Below are 21751 nucleotides of genomic sequence, written 5' to 3'. Positions count from 1 at the left end.
AGGACAGATATCCCTGCTCCCTCTACCGTGTTCCCTTCCTCTTCTCCCTCATCCTCTATCTCCTGTCTGTCTCTTATTCCCTGCCCTCTGTCCCCCTGGGCAAATAAATCTCCTTGATGCTGAGAACTTGGTCTTGGGCGTCCTGATCCAAAACCTTACACTGATGAGTTCAGTTTGGGATACGTTCGATAAGAGACACAAGACAAACAGAGGGAGGTCTGTAGACAACCTCGGAACCCTGGCATGGCAAGTACTTCAGAACCATGAGGGTTTCCACTAGGAGGAAGGGTCCTGAGGAGCATGAACCACGTGTGACAATTACAGTGAAGCAGACAATGGGCCGGCCTCCTGTGTGGAAGTGTAGAACTTCTTTGCTGTGAAATCTTGAGTGTCAAGTAAGACAGCCCAACCCGACTCAACGCTAGGGTGGTTTTGGATGTCAAGACTGGGGCAAACACTTACAGTTTCCATAGCTTTTGTGTTTCTGCAGTTCAGGCAGGAGACAGTGAACCAGAATAGTTAGGATTGGGACCCGCTTAGAGACTTAACACAGTCGCTAAGGCGGAACGGGGCCACTTCACAGTTAACTGGTATCACCAAAAATCTCAGTTGTGACATTGTCCTTTTTTGTCTGTATTCACGCATCCTGAGCAGCGAAAGGGTGAGATGGGCTGACGTCTTAGAGAGGCAAAAAGAAGCTGAACAAATTGATTCCCTTCTCAGGTGCCACAAGTTCCAAATGCCGCTCCACTCCAGCCCTGTTCTCACTTTACAGGGGATGGAATATTTCCTCCGTGCCTTTCTCTGATTCTTCATGCAGAGACAGTCACTCAAGTACTTCACTTCCTGTTAAAAAACCTTTCTTTAATGCCTGACTACCCCAATTTACCTGTAGGGCAGAGTAGGCTCGGGCCACCCCTGACAGATAGCTCCGTGCTATTATTCTTCAAGGCAGCCTCAACAGCTTGGACCAGCCAGCCGCAGATAGGCAAAGTGTTTTAGCCACTGAGATGCTTCATCATAATACGGGGAGTTCAGCGGCCCTTTCTTTGAGCGGCAATTTCCTTACCTGAACTCTGACCTTTGCAGCTTCACTCCCCAGCGAGTTAAGGACCCTGATCCAGGAGGCAAAGGAAATGAAGTGGCCCTTCGTGCCTGAGAAGTGGCAGTACAAACAAGCCATGAGCCCAGAGGACAAAACAAACCTGCAAGACGTGATCGGCGCCGGGCTGCAGCAGTTGCTGGTAAGAAGAGTCACACCACCTGCCCCGCTGACATCCCTGAGTGAGACATTTAGACTTTAAGTGGTCCAACAGATTAAATTTCTCTCAAGTACAAGGCAGTTCCTGCTCTTACGGTCAGCTCTGCCGGGTTGACTAATGTGGGGGAAATGGCTATTTAAAGAGTCTCATTTTCCTGTAGCCCCCTGTGTGAGAAAGAAAACCTAACGCGAGTGTAGAAGGTTGGGTGGAAAATACTGTCTGAAAACCTGTTGCCTTGAAATAGCCCCATCCTCTTGGCAGACCTGAGCGGTTTTAGTTCTACCATGCCTCAAAACACTTTCATTTTAAAATGATACTTTCTAGATGTTGGATAATAACAACAACAATAACAATAACAATAACAATAGTAATAGTAATGATATCATTATTTTTAGAGATTCTCCCAACTGATTTTGATGTCTAAGCTATTGATCTCTGTCATGCAGAACCTGCCTACCCCTTACAGTTCCGTTTGCTTTCTTAGCGACTCCAGAAGAGTCAAGTCAAAGTCATGGACATACTTAATTATCACCTCACACAATAGAAACCAGCTAAACTGGTGCTTCTCCACCTGTGGGTCTCGAACCCCTTTGAGTCTCATATTAGATATTCTGCATATCAAATATTTACCTTACAATTCATAACAGTAGTAAAAATCACAGTTATGATATGAAGTAGCAATGAAATAATTTTATGCTTGTGGGGAGGAGGTGTGTCACCGCAACACGAGAAACTGTATTAAAGGGTCACAGCATTAGGAAGATTGAGGACCTCTGAACTAAACTGATACCACCATCCTGCATAAGAAGGAACATCAAGGACAGTGTAGGGGTTATTAAAAAAAGGAAAGAGGGCGTGAAGTTGGGGAGATCTGAAAGGAGTGATGGGGAGGAATGGGCAGGTGAAGCTATGATCAAAGTGTAATATGTGCATTAGTTTTCAAAGAAATAATACAAAGTATGTTTTAAACGAAGGCAGTAAGGAGCCAGGTAAGGCTCAAAACCCAAGCTTGAGTTCTAGGGGAGTTAAAAAGGAGCATCATTTCCCTTTGTGGCAGCATTATTTGTTTAAATTTTTTTTGTTGTTTTTATTTTATGTGTATGGATGTTTGCTTGCATGTATGTATGTGTACCATGTGCATGCCTGGTACCTAAGGAGGCCAGAAGAGGGCATTCCATCTCCTAGAACTGGAGTTAAAGATCATTGTGAGGTACCATATAGGTGTTAGGAACAGAACCCAGGTCCTGTGTGAGAGCAGTAAGTAGTCGCAGGCACTAAGGCATCTTTCCAGCCTTGTGGTAACATAACTTTTTACCTTTAATTCCTCAGATGATCACCAAGGAAATTTACTAACTTAAATGTATTTTTTCCTCACATAAAAACGTCTGGCATAAAAGCAATGGCAGCATCCCAGAATGCATACCTTGCTTTCCCGGTTTTATGCGTAGGGGTTATTCCCAGTGAATCCATAGATAGTATTTTTCCTGTTGAAGGAGACACCCTCAGGAGTGATCTCTTAGTCTGTGAACACACAAAAGCATTTTTTTTTTTGGGAATTCCCAGAAAGGGTAAAACAGGTTAAATTGACTGGAGATTATTGGCCATAAGAAAGTAAATCCTTGTAAAGAATAAAGTGTTGACCTCTGGGTTTCAGTTTGTTTGGTAGCCCAGGCTGGCCTTGAATTCTAGATCCTCTGTCCTCGTTTTCTCGCAGTGGAAATTACAGGTGTGTGCCGTCAAACCCATCTTAAGTGGGGGATTTTAGTAAGCATGGTTGTCATCAGTGTAAATGTACTGGCTATTACATCCCTACAAGGCGTGCGACAGTACTAAGGTCACACAGCTCTTACTGTGAAGCACCCCACAACATGATCAAGTGGGGACTTGGGGGTTCGAATTCCCCCAATGCATGATCTTTACTGGGTCAGGGGGTAGGATCCAGTTTCCTTCCCTGCATCTAAAGCTGGTGGTGACATCAGGAGCAAGCAGAAGCTTGCTTGGGATTAAAGCTCCAGACCCTAGAGACTGAAGCACTGAAGGAACATGCTAATGCTTGCTCCTCAAGTGGGTTCCCTAGCAATTAAAGCAGGAGTAGGGGCTGTGTCTGACTTGGACTGTGTGGCCTCCCTCTGGATCCCATTTCCCTAGCAGGGCTGCCTAGTCTTGTCTCAGTGAAAGAGGAGGTACTTAGTGCTGATGTGACTCCATCTGCCAGAGTGTGTTGGTACCCAGTGTGGGGGATGAGGTGGGATGAAGAGGGTGTGATGGAAGTGTGGGATGGTGGAACAGGGAGGAGAGGAGAGAGTGGGGTTGTGATTGGGATGTAATATGAACAAATAAATAAATTAAGGGGGTGGGGGGGGAGCTCCAGTCTCTGGATTTGGATTTGCAATGTGCATCAGGAGGAAAGCTGTTTGGGGCTGTGCAAACCACTTCAAGAGTACACATATCCTTCCTCCTACTGCACTCCATAATCCAGAAGATTCCCAACTGTGGAAACAGAGGCAGTGAGAACAGAAGGAGTTTGTTCCCCTCACGAGGTGACTCAGTGACAACCCTAAGAGTCAGCCCACTGGGGGCAGCCTTTAGTCTCCAACACATTCAACGTGGGAGCTTTTGAACGCTGAGTGTCACTTTCGTTAACTTACTCAGCAAGTTATAAATTAAGCAACCACACCTCCTCAGGCTTTTAGGATACTTTCCCATTGTGCCAGATGCCAAGTGCATAATTACTAAACCACTCTGTTTATACGGAGAGAGAAGTATAGCTCTCCATGGGCCAGGTGCTCCCAAACCCTTACTGCTTTTGAGAGTGTCGCTTGTTGGGAGCGGCTCCAGGAAATTCCGGGACTTGCTTTCCATTTCACTGTCACAGTTCCAGGAGCTGAATGCTCATATCTTAATAACCACTGAGTTTTCAGTCTCTGCATTTATAAGAAAAGTAGTTAAAGAACTTACTCGTCTTTTTCAGTTATCATTTCTTCTTGCATTTCACATATAATCCTAACATGAATTTTTCCCATAAAAAATATTCCCCCTCAGTCTTCAAAAGGAGCATTTTGCTTAGAGTGTAAACATTTTGTCTTTCAGTTAATCCCACAGCCAAGAGAGCAAAGCAAAATATAAAATGCTGGAGAAAAAAAAATGTAAACCACAGACAGCTCTTTTGCCACTTCTGGGCTGTTGAAACTTGGGGTCCATTAGCATGACTCTTTCTACAAGCCCACCTCATGAAGAATAGTCTGTGTATCTTGCGCCTTGCTATCTGGACACCCCTAAATCCTGCCTTCCCTCCTCACCCTTTCCTTCCCTTCTCCCCCAGCCTCCAATCCTTTCCCCCTTTGGTGTGTGGCCACCGACAGAAATTTATGACAGGGGCCAGCCTCCTTTACAGTCCACACAAAGCTCGCACACTTGAGAGACTTTGTCAACACTCTCCCAGAAAAACACCTGCAGGACGTTTCTCTGAGAAACCTGGAGAGATGGGAGATTAATGTGGCTGTAATAGCCGGGCAGGGGTTTGGGTATTATGCCCTCTCCCCAGGTAGGTGGATCTTTTCTGAGATGATACCAATTATTTATAGCTGAAACATCTGTTGATAACTGCAGCTGCCCTTGTAAAACAAAGCATATCATGGGGTCACAGGCTACAGGGACCTAAAACCCTACCTCATGCTAGCTTTGGTCTATTCAGCATCACCCCAAGTCCATGGGTTACCGTCATCTTTAATGTCTCATCGTGCCATGGAAAACACTTTGTAAACACCGCGCCGCCCTGCCTTGTAGGCTTTGAAGCATTATTTCATCTTCATCGGTAATTTATATTCCAGTGCCATTGTGCTGTGAGAAAGAGAGGGAGAGCCGGTTTTGTTTTCCATTTAATTGTATATCGCCTGACACTTTGACCCGTATTATTAGTATCAGTCAGAAAAAGGATTTTCTCCCCCTCTTATTTAAAAATGAAATTTCAAGGGAAAGTAAGCGCTCCTTCAGGTCTTTTCACTCAAAACAATGTTTACACTCTCAGAGGAGGAGATGAAAAGCAAGAGCAACTCTTTTTCAAGTGCTTCGAGAAGGGCACTGCAGTTTCTGAAAGAGAACACTACAGCCCTTACAGATAGCATTCAGTGAAACCTTTGATGGAGTTTTCAAAACCCAGTGAAGGCATTTGGTGCCGGCTTCTGTGGAGCTCCACTCTGGGTGGCTGTAGCTGGCACTGACTCGCTCCTGAACCGTGAGAGGAAGATGGGTCCGAGTGGCGATGCGGGTACCTCTTCTGGGGGCGGGGAGCAGGTTTGCAGTAACTTTCGCTTTTCTAAAAGTAACAATCAAAGAGAAACCCGGAAATCAAGCTTTTTCAAAAAGGAGCGAGCGGGAGGGCTGGACTCTGCGTGTCTGTGGCAGTTGTTAACAGAACTGATTGCTGGACCCTGACTTTGAGCTGGGGACCAGCCGGTGGTACTAGACTGGGTAAAACCTACTTGTCTCAGCGAGAGGGGAGCCTGTCCTTGGTCACCGCTGCCTTTAGCGTGGCTCCCATGCAGGAGATAGGGTGACAGTCATGATTTGACGCAAATCACAGTCAGAGATGATAAAGCAGGCTCACGGTGAGTTCTTTTTGTACTCCGATGTGGGTAGTCTGTAGCTATTGTGCTACGTTAAAAAAAAAAATTAGAAGATTTATGCTGCATAGGAGTGATTTGAAAAGACTCCGCCCCCCTAAATAGTTTGAATGTTTCCTAATGTTCATTTTGAATGAAAAAAAAATCTCTGGATGAGTATTGATACATTTACTCTCTAGAATACTTTTCTAAGATGTCTCATCAGATAGCCTAAGTGCCTTTAGCTTGTTATTTGTTTTTGTTTTTTGGTTTTTTTTTTTTTTAACTACATGAGATTATGAAGGAGCAGGAGTTAAAATAGAAACATGAATAAATATGAGTTGGCCATTGTAAGACCATAGGGAAATACTTTTAAAATGTCCACTGTGGGTAAAACGTGATGGTACAGGGTCAAGGTATTTGTCACTATACCTGAAGTCTTGAATTCCTTTCCTGGAACCCAGTGGAAGGAGAGAACCAGCTTCTAAAAGTTGTCCTTTGATCACCACATATCTAGTGTGGCAGGGACATGCTGAAAACCCTATACACACAAAAAAATATGGTAAAAAAATGTCTATTGTAATCAACTTGGGACCATAGAGAACAGAGACAGACATTTAGAAATGATGTGGGTAAAAGAAACCAAAATATAAATTGATTAGAAAATGAAATTCCAGGTTCAAGAAAGAAAGTCAAATGGCATAGTCACCAGTTTAAAGGGTTACATACCATTGGTGGGAACAAGAGAGCATCATCCATAAATACACTCATGTTTAAAAGAGTTTCACTCATAAATATGCTCATGTTTAAAAAGATTTGTTTTTTGAGACAGGGTTTCTCTGTGTAGTCTTGGCTGTCCTGGAATCACTTTGCAGACCAGGCTGGCCTAGAACTCACAGAGATCTGTCTGCTTCTGCCTCCCCGAGTGCTGGGATTGGTGATTCCCACCATTAAGAGATATTCTTAAGATGAACACAACTTGTTTGCTCCCATTGCCAGCTTTCCTATTAGGGGGTATCATTTAGATTATTGTCCTTTCCTCAGTGATTTTCTCAAACTAGTTTTCCAACTTCAACTATGTGTTTTTGGGGGCTTTAATAATGAAAAGCCTTTTCATCTGTACAAGGGGGAAACATGTGACTGTATACTACACACCTCAGAGTGTCACCAGGAGCTGAACCCTGAGTGATGAAGGAAGTGGGGCTGGAGAGACAGCTCAGTGGTTAAGCAAAGGAGACCAAGAAATATTCTTCTAATTGTCACATTGGTACCATTAATCTCATTCATAGTTAAGAACATTAACACGCAGAGAAGTTTTATAACACAGTCAAGGTTATGACTTGCCTTCACCCTATGGATATCTCTGATCTTTCTATTCATGGTTTACTGCAGACCCAGGATTGCTTTTTAGATGTTGAGGTACCAAAGACTGGAAGGAGCCATTACCCAGGCCCTACCACGCCACACACCCTCACTGACTTAGGACATCTTGGTCATCTCTGTGATCTGAATACTAAAGAGTGGGCTCTAAAAGAACCCACTCCCATCAAATGATGTGTCCAAGAGTTCAACAGTTGTTAACTATTGACAGGTCTGATAGGGAGGACACACATCTCAGGATTGGAGAGTTTGATGTGGAGTTCATGCTGGCTGGACTTTATAGCTGGTGGTAGAGCACTTGCCCAGGATGCAGAAGGCCCATGACTTACAGGCTGTGGTCCAGCTAATCTAGCAGTGGCTGCCTATAAATGTAAGGTCCAAGAATCTAGTAGTTGTTCAGTCTGTGAGGCTGGATGTCTCAGCTGGTCTTCAACACATGTTGGACTCTGGAAGAAATGGGCTCTAATGCTGTTGAAGGAATGGACTTGCTAGCGAGTTGAGAGCAAGCAGCCAAAGAGCAAGAGCTTCCTTCTTCTACACCCTTATATAGACTTTCAGCAGAAGGTGTGGCACAGATTAGAAGTGGTGTTTTCTCCACGTCAAAAGATCTAGGTTACAGGTCAAAGACTTTTTGAGATGGAAGACATGCCTTTGATGTTTCTACATGTGCCTTGTATGCCAACTAAGTTTCTGGTCTTCAGGGCAGCTGTCTCTCACTTGCACGACTGGATTAAAACTCCCTGGCCACATGCTCTACTAATGCACCCCTATGTGTTTTTGTTTGTTAGAGCATCTGCTTTTATAGTTATCTCTCTCCTGACAGTCAGTTCCATGACAACAGGGGTCCTGCTTGTCATGCCTTCCCCCCCTCCCCCGACATTTATATCTCTGACATTTCACAATAAATATCCTTGATTCTCTTCTTCCATTATGTGCATACTATAGGTAGAACTCAGCTCCTCAGGCTTGGTAGTAGGCACCTGTAACCACTGAGCTACATCACTAGCCCTTGACTACAAGCAGTGAATGAATGAGTGAGTGAATGAAAAAAAAACATACGTTACTCATAAAGTATGGTGTGGTATTTGACATGCACGGATGGAGGCATACAAACGAGGTTATCCTGTGCGTAGCCCCCAGATAATTGGCTGGGCAGTGGACAAGAGTTTAACAGCAAATTCTCTCTTCAGAAACGGCAAGTATTTAAATAAATGCCTTATAGGCTTCCTGCTAGGAATTAGATAACCGAAGAAGGTAGTCTTTAGTTATTTGCTGTGTATATTATAAATTGAAATGGGTTGGGGGCTGTGTTTGTGTTTGGGAGTACATATGCAAATCATAGGCAGGAGAGACATGGGGAGAGAAAACATATGGAGAACGTGTTACAGAAAAAAAAAAAACCAACCAGCTCCAAGGGTATGATAATTACAGGATGCAATAGGTTACCTTGTCGTTCCCACATAGTCACTGTTGCCTGTGTGGAGAGGACTCTCTACCTTCCCACACGGCTATCAGATTATCCACATGACCTAAACTAGGAATCAGGAGTAGAGTTGGGCATGGTGGTGCTGGACACACTTGGAATTGGATCACTTGGGGGGCAGGAGGACTGGGAGTTTAGGCCAGTCTGAACTGCCTGGTAGTTCAATGTCAGACTAAGAGCAACAGGTATACCCTGTCTCAAGGAGCCCCTAAGAACTAAGAGTGCAGCTCAGCAGTGTAGCCTTTGCATAGTATGAGCAACACCATAGGCTCAATCCCAGAGCTAAATTAAGAGGGGGTGAGGCGGGGGGGGGGGGGGGATGGAGTTTCACAACACACCATACTAAGATGATGCTTGCCCAGCTGTTGGCAGTTTTCAGGGCCTTTCGGTGGTGGTGGGTTTGTTAGGTTTTTGTTATTCTTGAAATAGGAGCTCTCTGTGTAACCCTAGGTAGTCTTGAACTCATGAATAGAAATTTTCTTTCCTTTAAGGAACAAAATAGGACGACTTCTACCTGCATCCTGGAAAGGGCAGGATTCATAGGGAGGAGTCTAAGGTATAGGTGTATGTAGCCCAAGCTGTAGCCAATATGAAATTTGTACAACCATCAAAGAGCTTTGTTTTTGAAGGCAATAAGACATAAAATTGAGGCTTCCTGCAGTGTGGCGGGTTGTATGGATGACCATGAGTCACCCAAATGAAGGGTTAGAGGTCACCTTTGAAGACCACTGCATCCTTCTCTCCTCTGTTATCAAGCCCCACTAATTTTCCTTGTGTCTCTTTTTTTTTCTTGCTTTAAAAATATTCATTCATTCATTCATTCATTCATTCATTCAATTTACATCTCGATCATAGCCCCCTCCTCCCAGTCCCACCTTCTCTCCCTCTTCCCCTTATACCCTTTCCCCTACTCCTCCCCTACCAACCCACCCCTGCATCAGGACTGAGCACATCCTGTTGAGGCAGCCCTATGAGGGGGGAGTGATTGAAAAACAGGCAACCGAGTCCATGACAGGGACAGCCCCCACTCCCCTTACTAGAGAACCCACATGAAGCCTGAGCAGCTGCCCATCAGCTACATCTGTGTAGGGGGCCTAGGTCCAGTCCATGTGTGGTACTTAGTTAGTGCATCAGTCTCCACAAGCACCCCTGGGTCTGGTTAGTTTGTTCTGTTGGTCTTGTTGTGGAGCTCCTGTCCCCTCCAAGTCCTTCTATTCTTGCCACCCCCTCCCCCCCCCACTTTTCCACAAGACTCTTTACACTCTGCCCAATGTTTGGTTGTGTGAGTATCAGCATCTGTTTCCATCTGCTGCTGAGTAGAGCCTCTCAGAGGAAAGCTATGATAGGCTCCTATCTGCAAGCATAGCAGAATATCGTGAATCATGTCAGGGGTTGGTTTTCTCCCAAGTAGCAAGGAAGACCCAAAGGAGGATGCCTAAATCTCACCCAGAAGGGGAAATAAAATGGACACTGAAGCAACTGAAGAAAGGGAACAAGGTAGGAGAAGGAGCGTGGAGAGAAATGAGGGTGGAGAACAGACCTGGGGAGAGAAGAGGGAGGGGGAGGGCAGAAGGCCGGCAGGGAGAAGAAAAACCATGAAGGGGGGACATCTCTGTGACAGGGTAGGCTTCTGGGAGGACATAGGGGTGCCTCTAGCTGATATTCCTAGTGGCAGGGGCCATGAAGACTGAAGAGGCCACCCTCTAACTAGACAGGACTCCTAGTGGAGAGAGGGAAACAGTAACCCATCCACAAAAAAAAACTTCTACCCAAAATCTACCCTGCCTATAAGCTATGCAGGCATAAAGATAGAGCAGAGATTGAAGGAATGTCCTTATGGCTCTTTGCTCTTGTCCTTATGTCTTCTTTCCTCCAATCCTACTGTAACTACAATGGCTTATGTTACATCATCTCTTTCCGAGGCGATGTCCAGCTTTTCTCATGCCTTCTACCCATATTTCCTAGATCAGTAAAAACAGAGAGGTGGCATGCAGAAGAAACAAAAACTTCAGAAACGTAGGGCCCCTTCCCCCTTCCTCCTACTCCATATCCATCTGAGGTCAGTGGGAGGCTGTGCTTTATGTCACTGTCCCTAGGGACCCATATCCATAGAGTAGTCACCATCATCCTAGAGTATCCCTGGCTGCCATTGAAGGGGAAGCAAGAGTTAGGAATGCCATACTGCATCTTAAATATTTGTGTGATGATGTGATCACTGGCCAAGAGAAAGCCTATGGATACATCTTTCTTCCTACCACGTGTGTGGAAGGGATCCTTGTAGGGCTGGGGAGACGGCTCAGCAAGCAAAGCCAACTTCTGCTAAGCCTGAAGATCTTTGTTCTATCTCCAGGACCCACATGGTGGTAGGAGGAAAACAGATTCCTAAAAGCTGTTCTCTGACCTCTACACATATGTTGTGCACACTTGCATGTGTGCATGAGAGAATGCACATACTCAAAATAAGCCAAGAACAGAAAGAAAAAAAAGAGCAGGATAGTGTGGCCTTTAATTCCAGAACTCAGGAGTCAGAGGCAGATGATTCTTTGTGAGTTCAAGGCCAGCCTGGCCTATAAGAGCAAGTTCAACCCAGAGAAACCCTGTCTTGAAAAACTACTACTACTACTACTACTACTACTACTAGTAGTAGTAGTAGTAGTAGTAATAACAACAACAACAACAACACAGAGATCTGAAAACAGGATGACAGCCAGAGCATCTTCCTCATACTTTCCAACATGAATTTAAAAAGTGAGGAGAAATTTTAGCTAATCTTTTGAAAGCATTTGCCTCCCATGTAGATCTCACAAAAGTATCTAACGTCCTGAATGAGAAAAAATTTTCTAAAGCCCTGCAAATGGGCATTTCCTTTATGTGATGGGGCTACTGGGTACTTATATTACCTTGATTCCCCACAGCAAGCATCTCTTACTATAGTAAAAGATGGAAAGAGAAGAGGAAAGGAGAGAGGACTTGTCAATCAGGTGTCCTTAAGTCCAGGTGGGCTCAAATATACATCCACACACTTCTCCCCACTGACTTGGCAGTTAAGTGAGATGCTGAGCTGTGCATCACCCTAGCAACAGAGACATTAAAGGTCCAAATTGACTTCTGCAATGCATCTTGTCACCAAATGAAACAAGAGTTCTGAGCACAGCATCTTAATTTCTGCATTTCCTTTTCACAGCAGGCAGCTTGCTACAGGTTAAGTGTCATTATGCCCCTGTGTTCCTTCAGAGCTCCTTTGTGCATCTACATGGTTGCTCTCACGCGTACTCTTGTGAATGAATCTAGGCGTTGAATGCTTTGATTAGTCATTTCCTTATCACGAAGGGAGTTGGAGGCCCTCTGTTTCAAGTCCATCGAGGGGGAGCTGGGAAAAGTGAAGCCCAGAAAGATTCAGTGTTCACATCGTCGTCATGGGTTGTCATGAAGCCAACCGCTAGAAGTGACAGAGGCAGCAGCGACACTAGCCTTCCTACCTGAGCCTGACACTTCCCTGCCTACACAGACAGAGCTGTCCTTGGCCTGAGGCAGACTTTGTTTGTTTGTTTTTAATGTACTCCAGTTCTCTCTGCTGCCAGTAACAGGGCCTTCTGTCCTGCATTAAATTTGCAACAGATTTAATTTTAAAGGAAATTGAAAGCTAACTACCAGCATTAAAAGCTATAATTTTTGGGCCAATGAGAGTTCAGCCTATAAAGAAAGACTCATGACCAGAGTTTTCAATCCCAGATTCTCACACCTTGCCCTCTGACCTCCACATATGTACAGAAGTATGTGCTTTCCAAGTGTTCTCTCTCTCTCTCTCTCTCTCTCTCTCTCTCTCTCTCTCTCTCTCTGTCTCTCTCTCTGTCTCTCTGTCTCTGTCTCTGTCTGTCTCTCTCTCCACGTACGCACAGTGCAATGTGCTTACCCCTACACACACGTACACACTAATAAGATAAATTAAATTAAAAATTTCTGAACTTTAGTTTCTTCTACTAAATCTTCTAGTTCTTACTTTGAAAAAAGTCAGAGAAAAACTAAATGTTGTTTAATAAATGAAAATTAGCTACCAAAGGAGTGGAATTGTGAAAGAGAAATAAAAGTGTGAAGGCCTATGTATTTTCAGAGCTTAAAAAAAAAAAGTGACGAAATCCACTAAGGATTTAAACCCTGTTCTAAAACTCTGCCAAAAGTGGTGGTGGTGGGGGTTGCTTTTAATAAAGTACTCTCAAGTTTCAATGGAAGGTAAATTAAAATGGGGTGGCTTGTCTTTAATATTCTACCAGCGACACTCTGGTTGCCACAGAACCAGGCATGCAAGCTATCCCTTTGATGAGGCTCACCCTACAGTGTGAGTTTCATGTCCTCATAATGAGGGCAGAAACTGAGCCAAGTCCCAGAGGAATTGATACAGCTCAGACATGTGGGCAGAACAGCAGAGCTCTAAGTGCAGCAGAAAATGAGCAAGGTCCAGTGTCACACAAAGAAACGACCTTTGGAGAAATACATCATCCTAAGAGTGCGTCCACCCATCCTTGCAGGCAAGCCAAGCAATGCTACCTCTCAAAGCCGCTTAGTGGTGCCTGAGCCAGGAGCTTAAACATAGCATCATCTCTGTTTACCTAGCATGAAGCAGATGAACACGTCACCTTTTACATCAACAAATATCAAGCCTGGATTGTATAGGACCAAGCTGACAGGTTCTTTATAGCATGCTTTCCTGATGGCAACCCTGCAGAGTGGGACTTCTTAGGCTCATTTTGAAGATGAGGTGAGGAAGTTGGCTTCATGAGCTAGAAAGATGCTCCAAGAAATATGTCAAGGACAGTTAAGATGGAAAGTCATCCTGTCACTGCCTCCGTGCCCTGTCTCCACTCCCTACTCATCACGTCCTGTTACCTGCCTACTCATAGAGCAAGGGTGCCTCCTGCACAGAGAGAGATGCAGATGTCCTTTAGGTTAGTGAAGTCATTAAAAACTTGAATGACTACAGACTTGTTTGTTTGTTTGTTTTTGGACGTTTATACATCACAACTGAGATTTCCATGTTCCCACTGAAGGGTTTGTAATGAATCAATTATCTGTACTTATTTTTCATCCTATCAGTAAAAATTTGTTTCTCTTTCTCTACCATCCCCTACCATGTGTGTGTGTGTGTGCGTGCATGCGTGCGTGCATGCGTGCATGCGTGCATGCGTGCGTGCGTGCGTGTGTGCGTGTGTGTGTGTGTATGTGTTGGGTTTTGAGGTGCAATCTCACTTTATTGCTTATAAATGACAGGATCCTAGGGTTGCGCTGCTGTGTCTGGCTTCCATCAGTAAAACATTCTGAACATGCACCATGACAAAAGTGCCTATATGTGAGATATTTTTGACCTGCACATTTTGAGAGAAAATGGCCTTATATCTCACACACACTGGCCTTAAACCTGTGTTCTGTCTGCCTCTCACATCCTGACTGAGTAGTTGGTGTACATATTTAAGTATATGCACGCCCTGTTTGTTCTGTTAGATTTCTACAGGCTAGAAAGTTAAAGCTGAGACAAGAATTAAACTGGCATCTGAGAACAATTTTTACGTTGCATTATTGGCATAACCATCTTTTTGTTCGTGTCAACACTGTGATTAGATACGTTCAGTTACAAAAGTTCCAATTAGCGCTCTACTTGGTGCAGTTTATCTCGCTGTGTGTTTGGTTTTAATTGCTATCGTTATCAAACACTTACATTCAAAGATAGGTAGAGCCAATTAGGGATGCTTAGCTATGACCCATCCATCCAATAGCTATGAGAAATCAATCTCCAGCACCATAAAAACTGGAAGAAAAAGCACAAGGAAGAATTCCAGTGGTGGGGAGGCATAAGCAGTTCTGTTGTGTTATGTATCTGGGGCTGTGTTTGCGAGTGTCTGCGGCAGCAGTGACTAAGGCGTTCTGGATAATTTATGAATGCAGCACCTTGACTTCTGGAACTTGAATCTAGAGATGCCTGTTGTTAGCATGGAAGACACTGCGGGTTCCATTTCCCTACATCTGTAAAAGCAGCAACACCAGAGCCACCGTTGAGATTGTTTTAAAAGATTAAACAAGTGGAGAGCAAGGGATGCTCAGAGTCATGCCCGAGTTCAAGAACCGGGATCAGCTCAAGTTGATTGACAAGAGGACATAGCTTGGAGTCAAACGGAATTTTTTTTCCTTTTTTCCATTTTTGTGTGGGTGGGTGTTTTGCCTGCAAGGATATCTGGCTACCATATGTGTGCAATGCCTACAGAGCACAGAAGATGGCATCAGATTCCCTGGGACTGGAGTTACACACAGTTGGCAGCTATGGCGTGGGTGCTGGCAATCAGTCTGGGTCCTCTAGAAGAGCAGCCAGTGCTCTAACCTGCTGGACATCTCTCCAGCCCTGTAGATAAGGATTTTTATGGTCAAGAGGCAAGACGTTCAGAAGCCAAGATCAGAGTAATCAACATCCTCACAGAATTGTGCTGTAAGGAGTAAAAATATGACTGCGATGATCTACCTTCAAAATTATAAATTAGCACGTGCAGGCCATTTTCTAAAGATTGCAAGCAATAAAAGGATCATATTTGTGACCCTCATGGTCCTTTACATACCATTACTTTTTTCTTTTTTCTTTTTTTTTCTTTTGGTTTTTTTTTTTTTTTCAAGACAGGGTTTCTCTGTGTAACAGCCCTGGCTATCCTGAAACTCTCTCCGTAGATTAGGCTGCTTCAAACTTGCAGAGATCCACCTGCCTCTGCCTCCAGCACTGCTAGGATTAAAGATGTGTGCCACCAACACCTGACTGTTTTTTAAAAGGAAGTAGTTATCTATGGGAGAGCCTCAGGTGGCAAGAATCTCACTATTAGACCGTCCCTTCCATAGCAGTGCACTGACAGCCACTATGATAGCAGAGTCTGTTTGACCCAATGCCCTGGGTTATCTGCTAGGCAGTCTATGAGGAAAACCTGACATCCTGTCTCTACCTTGATACTTACTATTCATGTGGGGTAGACTTAGTTTCCAGGACACACACACACACACACACACACACACACACACACACACACACACACACACAGAGCCATTATCCCTTCTTCAGTTACATCGGATTCCATATTAGATAGGAAGTTTCTTTCCTTTGGATCAGTCTCAGTATAGTATCTTGTTGGAGTCACGTAGGTAGGTTGGGCTCTGGGATGGAAAGACAAAGTCTTCATCAGGAAACTCCCTCTTGGAATTCTTCCTATTGGCTTACAGCTAATGACGGGTCAGAATCCTAAACTTGAAGTCAAAATATTAGATTGTTGCTTGAATCCATTGTTTTTTTACATACTGGTCAAAGGCAGGAATTTTCTTCTTAAAATGCTGGTAAGTAACACCATATCACCCTCGGTTACTAATGCATCTCCAGGGTCTGCCACCTAATCCATATTTTGGTGAAGGGATGAATGAATTACCAGTGTCTGCTGCCTAGCATCACTAGGGAGATCCCTGGGCTTTGGTGCTGTTTGCCCATAGTGATGGAGTACAAGGAGTGCAAAAAGGAGGTCTCCCTTGTGGTTGAGACTTCAGCTCATCACCCACTCTAGTTTGCTTTCTGATGGCTGTGATAAAAAGACTCTAACAAAAAAAAGACCAGCTTGGAGAGAAAAATGTTTGTCTTAGAGCTCAGAGCCCATTATGGGGAGAAACCAGGTCAGGAGATCAAGGCAAGAACTGGAGCACACACCACAGAGGGAAGATGCTTAGTAGCTCCCCCTAATCCTGGCTTGCTCATCTAGCTTTTTGTACAACCCAGGCCTGCCTGCCTAGGGATGGCACCACCCATAGTGGGCTGGGCCCACCTATATTAATCATCAAATAAGAAAATGCCCCACAGGCAAGCCAATGCCCCATCTGAGGGGAGAAACCCCATAACTGCAACTAACTCTTCCCTGGCATGTCAAGCTGATTACAGAAACTAATTACCACCCCACTTAAGTCAATTCTGTTCTCGGCATAGCATTTTGTCAGCTGATATGGGCCTTTGATTTTACTTCCTATGTGATTATTTGCAATGGAGAGACCTCTTATATAATTACAATTTTCCTGAGGGCCTGGAGGAATTTTCATAGTTAGAAACCATGATTGCTCAGGCCCATTAAGGGACCCTGCATGAAGTGCATATAAGATTCACATTAACATAACAAATAAACATTTTGAGACTTTGTAACCAATGATAAAAACCATGACTTTCAGGCTTAGCTTCCTTTTAGAACACAGGCCAGTGCACCGTGCATGCGGAGTAAGAGCTCTAGCACCTGCTTGTGACCCTGGTGCTTTTTATTTATTTATTTTCTTTTTTATTATGTGCTGGGGATCGTACCCAGGTCTCCTGCATGCTAGGCAAGCTCTCTTGCACTGAGCCATATCACTAACCCTTAAAAGCCTATTTTTAGATGTGTCTACCTTGAAAAATCAAATATATTCTGTCTTCCTTATTGTATGCTTTGATCTCCATTAATTTTTCGGTTTTATCCCATCTCCCAAATTTTTGATCTTCCAATATTTTAATTTTGTCTCATATAACAAGGAAATCATGATCTGAAGACTGAGGTATCACTGGCTAAGCGTATATACATGTGTATGTGAAACCAACCATCCAGCACAGCGACTAGAGTGCCGTACACTAAGTCACTTTTCACACTTACAACTTCTCTTCAAGCACCGACCACACAGCAGTGAACAACCAAAGTGCCCTGAATTCACATTCAGTGTAAATCAAAAGCTTCCTGTGGGAAGACAGGAAAGAGACAAATGACCACTATAAAGGCGTATGATGTTACTAAGGCCATTCTCCAGAGCAGGCAGGGCTCTGAAGGCCAGGACACCAGAGTTAAGGGACAATGAGTGTTGTGGGAGTTCTTAAGAGGAACGTTAGCGAGGCCTTTCTGGAAAGAGTGGCTGGAGCTGAGGCTCAAATGAGAAGGCTTGCTGAGCTCCACATCAGCAGCAGCAGTGCAGATGGGGAGCAGCCAGTGCTAGCACTCAAAGATGCTCATTTGGCTTGTTCTAGAGACAAAGCAACAGGATGGAGAAGAGTAAGAAGTGGCACGAATCGGAGGAGCTAGGTCAGTGAGACCACAAGAGGGACTTGCATGTAACGTGTTTGCATTGATAGTTTTTACGTTATTTGCGAGTGTGTGTGTCTGCGCATGCACACGGATACATGGTCACAGCCCATATGTGGAATTCACAGGACAGTTTGCAGAGCTCCGTGCTCTCCTGTTACCACGTGGTTCTGGCGTGAGACTCAGATCATCTGCCCGGTCGGCCGTACTCTCACACACTAAGCTGTCTCACCAGCCCTAAGTTGCATTTTAAAGGCGAGAAGCCATGCTGAAGTTGGAGCAGGAAGTCCACGTTACTGGGTTTGTGCTTTAAAGGACTCCTTTAGGTTGATGGATGAGGAATAAGCCGAGGAGAGGGACTCTGGTGGGACAGCAGGGACCCACTTATGTGCGCAGGACAGATGACAGTGGCTTTTGCTACAGTGACTGTATTGATAAAACAAACAAACAAATAAATAAGATTTTTTTTTCTTAATGTTTTAAAGGTTTTCCTGATTGTTTGGGTTAGAATAGCAAAGAATCGCAGACACAAACTTGAAATCCAAACTGCAAGCCTATCTATCTATCTAGACACCTAAGAAGTCCAAGCCAGCACACAGAAGCACCTACGCATCCACACTTTCTCTTTAATGCAATGGTCTGTGTTTATTCTTTGAGAATGTCATACAGGCATACAAGGTATTTCACTCATATCCAGCTCCTCCCAGACGCGCCCCCCCCCTTCTCCTTTCTAATTCCATGTTCTATTTTTATTGTTGTTTTCTTTTACAATCCATTATGTTCAACTAAGTCTTCCCATATACACATTCGGGTGGGGGCCATAAACTGGAGTATGGTCAGCCTAGCAGGGACCACACCCTTGAAGAAAACTGACTTTTACATCCTTAGCAGCCATCGACTGTCATCAGTTTCTCAGCTAGGACTGGGGTGCACATGTCCTTCTCCATCCTTGCTAAAATGTCGTCTGGATTGATCTTGTATAGGTTTTGTTGAAGCAGCTGTGTCGGCTGTGAATTCATGAGTACAGTTGTCCTGTATATCCAGAAAAAGAAAAAAGAAAAAAAAAAAGGTTTGGCCCCAGTCTTTCCTGACCACTAGCTCTTACAGTCTTTGCACCCACTTGTCCATGATGCTCTCTGAGCCTTGTGGGGAGAGGTGTGACACACGTGTCCCACTCACGGCCAAGCACTTTTCAGACACTTATTCTCTCCATTTTGACTAGTTGCAAGTCTCTGTATTAACCACCATGTACTACACTGTGCACACATATTTACTGAAATGCTATTCACAACAGTCAAGGTATAGAAGCGGCCTAGATGCCATTCAGTGGATGAATGGATAAAGAAAATGTGTTGTCTGCACATGCATTATATAATGTATGTATAACATACTATATCTACATTATATATAACACGTACATATACACAACGGAGTTTTATTTAACCCCATGAGAAAATAATGAAATTATATTTCATTTGTAGAAAAATAGCTGGATATGGGGACTACCATGTTAAGCAAAATAAGAAAAAAAGACTCTGAAAGACAAATAGCACATTTTCTCTCACTCGTGGAAGCTACATTTATATGACAGAAAATGTGGTAATTGTATATCTGAGTCATTCTAATGAATCTTATTTTGCTTAATATAATGATGTGTGCTTTTGCGCGTGTGTGTGTGTGTGTGTGTGTGTGTGTGTGTGTGTGTGTGTGTGTGTGCATACGTGCACATGCATGTGTGCGATATGAAAACAGAAGAGGGCCTACCTGAGGGAGAGGACGTTGACGAGCAAGAAGGGAGGGAGTCGGATGAGCGAGGGGAGTGGCAGGCATGAGTCTGTGCAAGGTACAATGTATAAAACCTGTATGAAAATGCCATAGTGAAATCCACTATTTTCTAGTCAAACTTAAAAAAAAATTAACTTAAGAAAGACTTTGAGGTTTATTCCTGAACAAGTGACTTATGGAACCAGCAAAGCAAGCATGGTGAGAAAAACAACAGTTCTGTTTTAAGTACATAAACTTCTAGCGTGGACTCAGGGTCAGAGCCAAGGCTTTTTGGAGAAGTTTCCTATATAAACCTGAATTACAGAGAAGAGTCTCGAGACAGCTTTTAAATGTGTGAGTCACCAACAGAGAGGTAGGTGAGGCCGTGGCGGATCCACATCAAGGGAGCTAGAGAAGAGAAAGACCAGAAGACACTGAAGCTGTGGAAAGGGTGCTTGGAGCCAGGAAAAACAAATGTAGTAGAAAAGAAACTAGGAGAATGGTCCTGGTCAAAGATGGTGTGAAAAACGAAGGAGAGAAAAGGTAGGCTCAGGCAAGTGACTCTAAGATCGTGGTTAAGATGAAGTTCAGTAGATGTCCATTAGACTTGGAGTTTATCGGCAACCTTAAGAGAATGGGTTCAGTAGCATTGAAGATGGGACTTATGGAATAAAGAAAGTTTGGAAGTGGGGAAGGAAAGGAGATTAGATAACTCTTGAATTTGGCACCACTGAAAGAATATTTAAAAAAAAAGGGCCAAACGGCATCCTTTCTACACGCCTCACAGTCCATTTCCTGTTACTATAACTAAACAATCCAGACTGCATACTATATAAAGAATAAAGGTTCTAGAGATCCAAAATAAGGTGCTGCATGGCGAAAGACTTTTTGATAGTGAAGGCTTGGTATAGAGTCCCAAGTTGACATAAAACAAAATCATCAAAGACAGAGAGGTTGTGAACAAGTGAGACCAGCGTGCCAGATGAGTCATCAGTGTGGTTATTGACATGACCATGATTTATACCTGCAATCAAGAGGACTATAGTCCAAGACAAACAAGCAGTCCCACAGTTGCCAGAAGCCACAGGTGGTACCAGGTTGCCTATTTTGATACATTTTTCCCTTTAATAAACAACTAACTCCATCTATGGTACACCTGAAGTGAGGAAGTTGGGACGTGACAAACCAATGTGTTCCATCTAAATCCTGAGATGCAGAAAACCCCACAACTGTTTTTCATGTGACTCTGCATTTTTCCATTGGTAAAATGGAGAACTCATGACTGTTCACAGGGCCTAGGCGTGCATCTTACGATGTGACTGGTTTTCTTTTCTCCCCATTTAGTAGGTGGACCACTGTGGAGCACGGCACATTTGGTCCTCACTTGACCTTCTGTAGTGCACTTTGTGGGCTCTACTCTCAGTCTCTCACTGTGGCCTGCATTGTACACAACCGTGTCAGCACCCATCACTTTTCATTTGCTTATTTTGCTAATTTCTTTCTTCAGAGCTTGCCCCTCCCCCACTCACGTCTTCCCTTTCCCTTTTTCTCCATCTTCCAAATTGCTACGCCACAATAATTCTCCTTCACAGCGCTCCGGCCAATTGTAGTGCCAGATGGCACAGAGGCCCCTCACCCGGCCCCCTTGAGAACAGTTGTCATTGTCATGGCTGTGAGCACATCGTGGCTTTGAACTCGTAGCTGGGACCCAAAACTTGAGGCTCAGAACCGGGAGGGACTGCTATGCAGCCGCAGCCCTTAAAAAGACAAGGCTCGTTAGTATTTTTTTTTTCAATCTTCTGTGTATGGAAATCTCATTGTGGAGTTTAATTCCTCTGCCACCTGACTCAGCTTCCTAGCCATGAAGTTTCCTTTGTGCCTTAAACTCAATTAGAATCCCGTATTTCCCATCCTGCAAACAGATGTGGAAACACAACTCCATGTTTGTGGGCTGTCGGCACGTGTACCTTTGTGTATGCAAGGGTGAGCCTGTTCCCTTAGGAATCTAGTAAATTCTCTTCGCAGTCCGTCTCTATGTACTTTATTTAAACATGCTCACTCAGCAAGAAGAATACAGTTGCTGTCTGTTCTAGCTCCCCCTTGCAGCCAGCCTCTGAGGAAAGATAAAGGAGTAAAGTTCTCATTTGCTTCTGAGCATAAAAT

The 21751-nt window shown here is 44.1% G+C and overlaps 1 protein-coding gene across 5 annotated transcripts in view; it reads left to right on the top strand.

Annotated features, from left to right (window-relative positions):
* ALPK1 (alpha kinase 1) overlaps positions 1–21751 on the top strand; it is a 103241-nt gene that overhangs the window by 45282 nt on the left and 36208 nt on the right. For all 5 annotated transcript variants that reach the window (XM_084757271.1, XM_084757273.1, XM_084757274.1 and 2 more), the window contains one exon: positions 1090–1244. In XM_084757271.1, the coding sequence (XP_084613397.1) occupies positions 1090–1244 (155 nt within the window). The remainder of the gene's footprint in view (positions 1–1089; positions 1245–21751) is intronic.

Source organism: Acomys minous, assembly GCF_964271855.1.
Source record: "Acomys minous genome assembly, chromosome: 14".
Classification (NCBI taxonomy): domain Eukaryota; kingdom Metazoa; phylum Chordata; class Mammalia; order Rodentia; family Muridae; genus Acomys; species Acomys minous.
Note: the sequence above shows the minus strand (reverse complement) of the source record. Positions and strands in the feature narration are given on the sequence as shown.